Here is a 10,558-nt window from a genome sequence, read left to right as displayed (position 1 = left end):
CCTTTCAGCATTCTAGCCCGCCCCAAGAAGTGCCCATCCCGCCACGACCGCTGCAGCAGCCCAGGAAAGCGCGGCGTCTAAAACTGCGGCTGAGGTGGGGCAGCGGCAAAGATCCCCTTGACCGTACAGAGAGATCCGAACCTCGCTTGCCCGCCCGCGCGCCCGCGCCGCGGGCCACGCCCATGACGTCGCCGAACAGGGCGGGGCGAGCCGGAGGGGCAGGACGAACCCGGGCGGTTGAATGGGGCGACGCGACGAGCCGCGCATTCCAGCGGGGGCACGTGACGCGGCCGCGCGGCCTGAGGTAAACAACCGCGGCCCCGCCTCCTGGCCCCTCAGCGAGCCGCGCGCTGCTCCTAGCCGGTGGGACGCGCTCCAGCAGGGCGGGCGGCTTCCTCCGAGAGTCCCCAGCGGCCGCCGCGGGCCGGAGCAGCTGCAGCGGGCGCACGCGTCCCGGGTCTGCGGGCCGAGCGCGCCGGCAGGGGTCGAGCGCGCGTCCCCTCCCCGCCCCCACCGCGTGCTGTGGCGCAGCAGGAATTTGGCGGGGCCCCGGGCGCTATATGCGGCTCCTGACGCGCCGGCGGCCCTTTGGTCATTGCTATTCTCGGGGCACTGGGTCACCGCGCTCGACCGGCCCCCTCTCCCGGGCCCGGAGGGTGTGTCCCCTCACCGGGGCTCGGCGCGCCTATAAGGGGCCGAGCGGCGGGCAGGGACATGCAGCTCTACAGCAGCGTCTGCACCCACTACCCAGCCGGGGGCCCTGGTCCCACGGCCGCAGCCCCCGCTCCGCCCGCCGCTGCCGCCGCCGCCGCCGCCGCCGCCCAGTTCAAGGTATCGCTGCAGCCCCCGGGACCCGCCGGCGGCGCACCGGAGCCCGATACCGGTGAGTGCCAGCCGGCCGCGGCCGCCGAGCCCCGCGAAGCCGCCGCCGCCCCCGCCGCCAAGATGCCCGCCTTCTCCTCCTGCTTCGAGATGGTGTCTGGGGCCGCCGCCCCCGCCTCGGCCGCCGCCGCCGGGCCGCCCGGCGGGTCCTGCAAGCCGCCGCTGCCGCCGCACTACACGTCCACGGCTCAGATCACCGTGCGGGCCCTGGGCGCCGACCGGCTCCTGCTGCGCGGCCCGGACCCCGGCGCCGCGGCGCCCGCCGCCCCGCGCGGCCGCTGCCTCCTGCTGGCTCCGCCATCCGGCGCCCCGGTCCCCCCGCGGCGGGGCTCCTCGGCCTGGCTCCTGGAGGAGCTGCTGAGGCCCGACGGCCCCGAGCCAGCCGGCGTGGACGCGGCCCGCGAGGGGCCCGAAAGAAACTTCCGACTGAGCGAGCACCGCCAGGCCCTGGCCGCCGCCAAGCACCGCGGCCCCGCGCCGCCCCCGGAGAGCCCGGAAGCCGGCCCCGGCCCGTGGGCCGAGGAGCGCCCTGCGGAGAGGAGCCTCCGGGGCTGGGACAGGGCCGGCGACCGCGTCCACCCTCCTCCCAGCGCCGACGAGGCGCGACGGCCCGACCCGGAGGCCGAGGCGCCTCCGGCGCGAAGCGGCGAGGCGGTCCCGGGTGGCGCGGCCGAGGCGGCGATCGTCTCCAGGTCGGATCCCAAGGATGAGAAGCTGGCCCTGTACCTGGCCGAGGTGGAGAGGCAGGACAAGTACCTGCGGCAGAGGAACAAGTACCGATTTCACATCATTCCCGACGGCAACTGCCTCTACCGAGCGGTCAGCAAGGCGGTGTACGGGGACCAGAGCCTGCACCGGGAGCTGCGGGAGCAGACGGTGCACTACATCGCCGACCACCTCGACCACTTTAGCCCCCTGATTGAGGGCGACGTGGGGGAGTTTATCATCGCCGCTGCTCAGGACGGGGCGTGGGCCGGGTACCCTGAACTTCTGGCCATGGGGCAGATGCTGAACGTGAATATACATCTAACTACTGGCGGGAGGCTGGAGAGCCCCACGGTGTCTACCATGATTCACTATTTGGGCCCAGAGGATTCCCTAAGGCCTAGCATTTGGCTCAGTTGGCTCAGTAACGGACATTACGACGCGGTGTTTGATCACTCCTATCCGAATCCGGAGTATGACACTTGGTGCAGGCAGACTCAAGTGCAAAGAAAACGCGACGAAGAACTCGCCAAGTCCATGGCCATATCCTTATCCAAAATGTATATTGAACAAAACGCATGCTCTTGAAGTGTCTGAACCCCTCCACCCTGGGAAAATAGCAGACCTAATTTGTGTTTGGAGAATTATATGAACTCTAATCAGGGTAATAGCACTTTTAAACTTTCAAGTAGATTTACTGTAGGTGTAATGCCTTAATCATTTTTTTGAATGTTTTCTCCTCAGAGCTGAAGGTTGCTGGGCACCTAAGTGATGTTTCATGATAGCTTTGGGTGATCCTACTGCTATTTATCATTTGCTGTATAAAGTTGGCACTACTTAATTTGCAAGCTGGTTTCTCACAGTGTAAATTTTGTTCTTTCCTGGTAATCTATTTTCTATAAGAATGTATTTTTGCACAACATTTTTAACAATTGGTGTATCTTCATCTATGATGTGTTCCATTTTGACACACAGCTTTCCGGCATAAATCCAGAGAAGTGCTTTATATGAAGTTTATTATTTTGAACAGAGTTTGTGATTTAGTATTTTTTGTTGTCGAATTTGAATTTTACAGTTCCTAAGTAATTATTTAAAATGGATATTGATGCATTCATATTACCACATGATTGGCCCATTCCGTTTTGATGAAACAGATTTGTTGTTTGGAAAATTATTATTTTTCTAGAAATGGTCAACCTTTTAAAGAGAAAATACTTAAGGGGAGGTTATGGGAAGAATTTTTTTTTTTCTTTAAAGAATAGTACCAGCTCTTACTTGAACGAAAGTCTGATATTTGCTGATGGCAGAGTGATTATTCTGTACTCTGGTTGAGGTTTAGAGTAGATTGTCTGGTGCTCTCAATTGTTTTTATTTATATTTGTCATTTTGTTGAAAAAATAATTTTAACGTGATAGAAGACTTTGTGACGAGATAAGCCTCCTGCTTTATATATAGCCTCTTGGATTCACCCGAGAGACTGAAAAACTAATGGCATAAATGCCCCCAACCAACCTTGGCAATTATTTTCCAGCAGAAGAGTACTGTCTTCATAGTCTATTCCTTTTAAATTCTTTCACAAGGCAAAATAGGATTGCCCTGTATTATGTACAAATAAAAATGTCTGTATACAAGAGCTTGTATGGTTTGCTGGGTCAAACGATGTTTCCAACCTAAAACCTATCTCATTTCCACTTTAACTACTTTTAGTCGTATTTATTAAGTAATGCAGTTTGTACTTTTTTATTTTGTAACATTTTGTGATTTTTTTGTACAATATCGTATTTGTACAATTGAGCAATTCTCAGCTGATGGAATGAATGAATAAAATGTGTAATTTTACTTTTACGTCTTTTTGGCTAAAGTGATTTTTAAATGATAAAGTGACATCTGTAGGAACCTTTCTTACACGTATACAATTTTTTTTCATGTGTAAAGATGTCAGAATTATGAGAGGTTTCTTAAGTTCTCACGTAAACAGGATAGGACAACCAGTAATTTCAGAGGATAAGTCTCAATGAAATGTAATTTAAAGGTGGAGTAACTCAGGAAATTGCTCTCATTATTTCTCATTTTTAATTCCTATCCAAGACTATAGATGTACCAATGGCTAATGAACAGGGAAATGCAAGTATTGTGTTAACCAGCACAATCTCTAAGTATAGTTTTGTGTGCCCACTGTCAGCACAGATTTTATGTTTTAAAGAGTAAACAAAGCAGTGGCCTAACTTTTATCCAGTCTGGCCTTTTGAGATCAAGGGGATGCGTTAATTTTAAGATGTGTTATCAGATTTAGTTAAGAAGCGTGTCTGTATACATAATGCTGGTAGTGTGTGTATACATAGTGCTGGTATGCCTATTGCAGGATATGCACAGCTAGTTTGGATTTTTTAGTTTTCAGTTGATGTCATGGTAATAGACAACTGACTTTGAGTTCCTCGCTTGACTGTGGAAGGATGGTCAAGGACCAATGGAGGGACTTACCTGGTGGCGCTGTGATTAAGAATCCGCTTGCCAATGCAGGGAACACGGGTTTGAGCCCTGGTCCGGGAAGATCTCACATGCCGCAGAGCAGCTAAGCCCGTGAGCCACAACTACTGAAGCCCACGCGCCTAGAGCCCGTGCTCTGCAACAAGAGAAGCCACCGCAATGAGAAGCCCACGCACCACAACGAAGAGTAGCCCCCGCTTGCCGCACCTAGAGAAAGCCTGCGCGCGGCAACGAAGACCCAACGCGGCCAAAAATAAACAAGGACGAGTGGAAGGATCCCGTTGGTTATCAAGGAAAGGCAATTGGTCAAAGGTTTAAATGCTACCTAATCATGAATCTCTGGTTTTTAGGTAAGATGATGTTTGCTTCTCTAATTATGTAACTTGGGAAGAAAGAAAGACGTTTATTTGAACTACGCAGCTAAATGTCGTTTCCCCCCTTTTCTCCACCTTATTTAGAGACGTATAAAATTTGGGGATGCTTAAAGTTTACAGAAGGAATGAATAGACTTAATTAGGTATAAGTTCCTAAAAGGCATCTATAAGCCCATTACTATTTTGAGGAAACAGTTTCCTCTGTGTTGTTCTGTTTCATTTTCAAATTAGGATCCCAAGTCCTTGATTTAGATTCCCAAGGAGGGTGATACGTTTAAATAAAACTCGGTGGGTCCCAAGATTGTATTACGTGGCACCATGTTATTTTGGTTGTCTTGCCTGAAAGGTTTATGTTTTTCTCATCCTCTTTCTATAGTTTTTCGTTGTCGTCGTTGTTTGGAAGAAATGAAATATTCGTCACTCCCTGTGCTACGTGTTTATTTTCTACTGCCATACCAGTTTTGTTCGTTAGTAGTAGCAATTCTGGATCACCAAGGACTTGAACAGTGGAAGGTGTGGAAATGTGGTTGACTCTGATTTCCTTTTAGCAGACAGATTTATTAAACAGTTCATTCCTTCAGTTACTCATGTAGCAGCTAAGAGGCTCAAAACTGTGTGAAGGAAGCAGTTGATGCTATGAGCTAAAGTTTCTTTAGCGTTTACTCCCCCATAAATTATGATGGGGGAGTATAGAATCTATAAGTAAGTCCAATTGTGTTTTCAGGTAAAGTAGTACGAAAATCATACTAGTAATTTAAACTTTTATTAAAGGAGTACCTAGATAAAAACTATGAGACAAATAACTATTAGTGTGATTTTTTTTTTTTTATTACTGTCATTTAAAAACTAAAATGGCCTAGTAGGTCAGGATTTTGGTGAAAACCTAAAACCCAATTCCTTGATCCTCTTGTTCATTTTGCACTCACATTTTTCTCTTAAGATAAAACAGACTCATGGTAGCATTTTAAAATTGAACTCAGTAAACCACTATTGATAAGTTGCATGAGGGCATGTACCTGTGATTCTTCAGTTACGTTTCTCTAAACTGGTAGTCTATATGCTTTATGTAGTAACATTTCATTAGGCACAAAGCCTTTTCTCAGAAGCCACATTTTATAGAGGAGAGGAAATGCATTAGCATCCTTTGAACATCAGAATTGGTTATCTTCAGCTTGGGTAAATATAGTCTTATACTGCAATGTTTTCGTCATAATTTTTGTACTGAAAAAAAAAAAGAGATCGAGATAATCTCACTACTTTATGGGTTTTTCCTCTTTCCCAAAGAGATGAGAAAGTTTAAACTCTAAAATTTTACCGTGCTATTCAGTGTGCTCATATGAAGGAAGAGCATTGAGAATAAAAATAGATTTCAGACCTTTGGACATCGGATAAATTCATATGTAGGTAAATGTAGTGGAATAATTCAAGAGTGTATACTTCAAATGTGTAACGTATTCAAATTTAAGGTGTTTGTCACATGAGATCATAAGTCCAGACCTTATTATTTATTTATTTTAAAATTTTTATTGGCGTATAGTTGATTTACAATGTGTTAGTTTCAGGTGTACAGCAAAGTGAATCAGTTATACATATATCCACTCTTTTTTTAGTGTTTATTTCTTTTGACATCCCTAGAGTGTCTATAACTATCTCAAAGAGGCACTGAGAAACTAGCTGGCATTTCATTCAGTTTCATTCCCCAAATGTACTAACATGGGCTCTATTATGTTCCCTCATGAGTCTCCTGGTTTCCAGCCCAGTACCTAGCAGAGTAAATGTTCAGTAAATACTCACTGAATGAAGAAATTTTTTTAAAAAACTAAGGCATCTTATTATTATTTAACTTTGCATACCTTTTATTGAATGGGCCATATCTTTTTTTTAATATAAATTTATTTTATTTATTTTATTTTTGGCTGCGTTGGGTTTTTGTTGCTGCATGCGGGCTTTTCTCTGGTTCCGGCAAGTGGGGGCTACACTTCGTTGCAGTGCGCAGGCTTCTCATTGTGGTGGCTTCTCTTGTTGGGGACCACGGGCTCTAGGCACGTGGGCTTCAGTAGTTGTGCACACGGGCTCAGTAGTTGTGGCTCATGGGCTCTAGGGCACAGGCTCAGTAGTTGTGGTGCACGGGCTTAGTTGCTCCATGGCATGTGAGATTTTCCTGGACCAGGGCTTGAACCCGTGTTCCCTGCATTGGCAGGTGGATTCTTAACCACTGCGCCACCAGGGAAGCCCCTGAAGGAAGAAATTGAAGGGAAGTATGAGCTTGGGAATGAATATTTAGTTGGCGGATGTGAAAATTGAATAAAGATGATTTGACCCTACAATTACTGGGAATCATCACTGCCAAAGTAATTCTGAGCATTTTAAACTGAAGTAGTATTATAAAAAGGGTATTAAAGTATTGAATTCTATAATGGGAAAAAAAAGGTTTTGAAACCAAAAATTAGAATTTATTGATTTTATCTTTGTGTCATCTTCCAAATCTTGAGGCCTCAGCTCAGAAAGATTATTTAAAAGTAGGACTTCAGGGCTTCCCTGGTGGCGCAGTGGTTAGGAGTCCGCCTGCCGATGCAGGGGACGCGGGTTCATGCGCCGGTCCGGGAAGATCCCACATGCCGCGGAGCGACTGGGCCCGTGAGCCATGGCCGCTGAGCCTGTGCGTCCGGAGCCTGTGCTCCGCAACGGGAGAAGCCACAACAGTGAGAGGCCCGAGTACCGGGAAAAAAAAAAAAAAAAAAGTAGAACTTCACTAATTTGAAGTGATTTTGAAGGTGTTGCCATATCCAAAGGGAGTTGCTCTGACTTGCTTTAGGGGTAACATCCAACCCAATTCCAGCCTACAGCAATTCCTAGTTTTGCTATGTTTTCTTTCTGTGGCTTGGTTGGGGAAGAAATGTTGCACAGATTTCAAGCATGCTTTAGGGCTGTTGTGTTCAGTAGTCCTGGCTGCATGCTTATTCCATCGGTATGGGGCCTGGGCAAGTAGCATGAATCAGATCAAAACAGATCTATTGGGAGAAAAATCAGTGTATTTCTTCCTACTGTAAATTAGGCCAGTGGCGATTATTCTATGAGTAATGTTCAGAGAGTTCACGGTCATCAGATTATTCGTAGTAAAACGTTATCTAGGCTGCTTTCTCACAAGTGAATTTTCTAAATAATTGAACAGTCCATTTATGTGTGAAATAAAAAATAGAAAGACTGCTTTTGATAAAATTCTTTAAAAAGTAATCTATGGGGCTTCCCTGGTGGCGCAGTGGTTAAGAATCCACCTGCCAGTGCAGGGAACAAGGGTTCGAGCCCTAGTCCGGGAAGATTCTACGTGCCGCGGAGCAACTAAGCCCGTGCTCTACAACTACTGAGCCTGCGCTCTAGAGCCCATGTGCCTAGAGCCTGAGCTCTGCAACAAGAGAAGCCACCGCAATGAGAAGCCTGCACACCGCAGCAAAGAGTAGCCCCTGCTCGCCGCAACTAGAGAAAAGCCTGGGTGCAGCAACAAAGACCCAGTGCAGCCAAAAATAAAATAAATAAAATAAATAAATTAAAAAAAACACTATTCACTTTATAGCAGTATACCATATATACTCAATATTTTTTTTAAAAAGGAATCTATGGTACACTTATTTGCCTTTGTAAAATAACAATACAGTTTAATCTTCCCTTAATGACTGAGGGGCCTCATGATGGCATGGGTCAATGGCCGTGAAGCCTTGGCAGATTGCTGAGATGTGACAGTCCCTTTGTACTTTAAAGGCTCTCAGAGAGTTGGGACTTTTATCTTTGTGTTTTATTCTTTCCTGTCTCCTCCCTCACTTTCTGATTGTTCCTCTCACCACTATCTCTTTCCAGCCTTAATTCTCCATCATAATTTCCTATGTTGAATTACAGACACCATCAAACATGCTTGTCAGAAGTGACTCTAAGATAATAGGATATGGGTTTCTCATTCGCGACCAGGATGCTCTGCTATGAGTAATGTGCTTAAGCTTTAGTTTTTGGTCAACCAGAGAGCTTTCTGCCTTTGTCATCTTCTTTGCATTCTTTAGTGGTATCCTGGACATGCTGAATTTGTCTGATTAAGGGACTTGTGAATGTGTGCAGTGGCACATTAAAACAAAAAAACAAAACAACATGGGTTAGTTGTTGTAATTCTCAAAATTGGAGTTGACTTGTCATTGCCTGGTTAGTATTTTGCTCCATCTCTGGCATATGGAATCCTTTATAGCAAGTACCTGCCATTGTCTTCCTTTTGCTTATGCATTTTTATCGATAGTGTTTGTTTCCTAATGGTGTTTTTAAAAAATATATCAAAGGTTTAACTTTTTAAATAGTCAAATCTCTTGAATTTTTGTGGTTCTTTTTTGTCTTCCAGTTTTATTGAGATATAATTGACATACAGCCTTGTATAAATTTAAGGTGTACAACATAATGATTTGACTTACATACATCGTGAAATGATTACCACAGTAAGTTTAGTGAAATTCCTTCATCTGACAGATACAAAATTAAAGAAATAGAAAAAATAATTCTTTCCCCTGTGATGAGAGCTCTTAGGATTTTCTCTCAACAACTTTCATGTATAACATACAGCAGTGTTAATTATATTTATCATGTTGTACATTACATCCCTACTACTAAGTTATAACTGGAATTTTGTTCCCTTTGTCTTCATCCAGTTCCTCCTCCCCTGATCCCTGACCTCTGGTAACCACAAATCTGATCACTTTCTCTGTGAGTTTGTTTGTTTTTGAAGTACAATTGACCTACAGCACTATGTTAGTTCCTGGTGCACAACATAGTGATTTAATATTTCTATACCTTTCAAAATGATCACCATGATTAGTCTAGTTACCATGCTATGCATTTTTGTATTTAGTTTTCCAGTCCACCAAGATGTGCTAATGATGAAGTAATTCAAATATCAGGTCTTCATCGAAGACTCCAAATCACAGTACACATAGGTCTAGTACAAATAAGAATTTGAAAAAATTTCCTCTCTCTAATACTTCTTTAATAAATGTATATTATGTCTGCATTGTGTAAATAAGTTAGTATTCCTCATCCTGGCCTTCCCTTTCCTTGAAAGTAAAACTTTTTTCCTCATACTGATTAGAATGGTTGAACAGGTTCAGTAGGCACCTTGCATTAGTATGCTGACAAATAGAATTTAGACAATTTTTGACAATAGACAATAGAATGACAATTTTTTCAATTCAATTTTTATTTTATATTAGAGTATAGGTGATTTACAATGTTGTGTTAGTTACAGGCATACAGCAGAGGGATTCAGTTATACATCGCTTCTCGGCCTTTTGGCTAAGATCAAGTGCAGTTATATCCATTCTTTTTCAGATTCTTCTCCCATATAAGAATCTTCTCTCATATAGGTTATTACAGAATATTGAGTAGAGTTCCCTGTGCTAGACAGTAGGTCCTTGTTGATTATCTATTTTATATATAGTAGTGGGTATGTGTTACTCCCAAACTCCCAGTTTATCCCTCCCCTCACCTTTCCCCTTTGGTTACCATAAGTTTGTTTTCAAATAGACAATGACAATTTGAAAAAAGTCCAGTGGTGTATGTGCATTTTATATTTTGAAGCAGTTAAAGTAGAACCCTCTCCCTCTCTTCCCACTCCCTGCCCTACTGCCTCCCAGCCTTTAATACTTTGAATTGGAATGATTTTAGGAAGTGTTGATGTCAAGTAGATTGGCAATGTGTAGAGAGGCAGTCTCAGTGATTTTGCTTGAAGTAATGATTGAGTCTAAACGAATGTTCCACTTAGAAGTTCTCTGAATAATTTTAGCAATGGACTATGTGGTTGCATTTCTTAGCTTATCAAGGTACAACAAAGTGGTGTGAAAAATAGGTAATTGTGGAGGGAATTTATACCAGTGTGTCACAGAACGCCTGTGCAGCCAATGTGTAAAATAAACTCAAATAAGCCTTTCAGTTCTAATGACAAACAGGAAACATTCACGCTTTTTGTTTCTTGCAGTGAAATTTGAGCTATACTGGTGATGTAATAGGAATGAAAGAAGTAGAACACAGGAAATTCTTGGCTGTCATTTCACTGTCTTTGCCATCTTGTTGAAAAGTGCAAACCT

General features: G+C 44.7%; 1 protein-coding gene across 1 annotated transcript; it reads left to right on the top strand.

The window, feature by feature from the left end:
* The first annotated feature begins 471 nt into the window (after positions 1 to 471).
* OTUD1 (OTU deubiquitinase 1) lies at positions 472 to 3,389 on the top strand. The gene has a single exon (XM_029238653.1). The coding sequence runs from the start codon at positions 715 to 717 to the stop codon at positions 2,173 to 2,175; it is 1,461 nt and encodes a 486-aa protein (XP_029094486.1). The 5' UTR covers positions 472 to 714; the 3' UTR covers positions 2,176 to 3,389.
* The last annotated feature ends 7,169 nt before the right edge of the window (positions 3,390 to 10,558 follow it).

The sequence above is a fragment of the Monodon monoceros genome, unplaced genomic scaffold (assembly GCF_005190385.1).
Source record: "Monodon monoceros isolate NGI ecotype Baffin Bay Population unplaced genomic scaffold, NGI_Narwhal_1 Super_Scaffold_21, whole genome shotgun sequence".
NCBI lineage: Eukaryota > Metazoa > Chordata > Mammalia > Artiodactyla > Monodontidae > Monodon > Monodon monoceros.
This window is presented reverse-complemented; position numbering and strand designations above follow the sequence as displayed.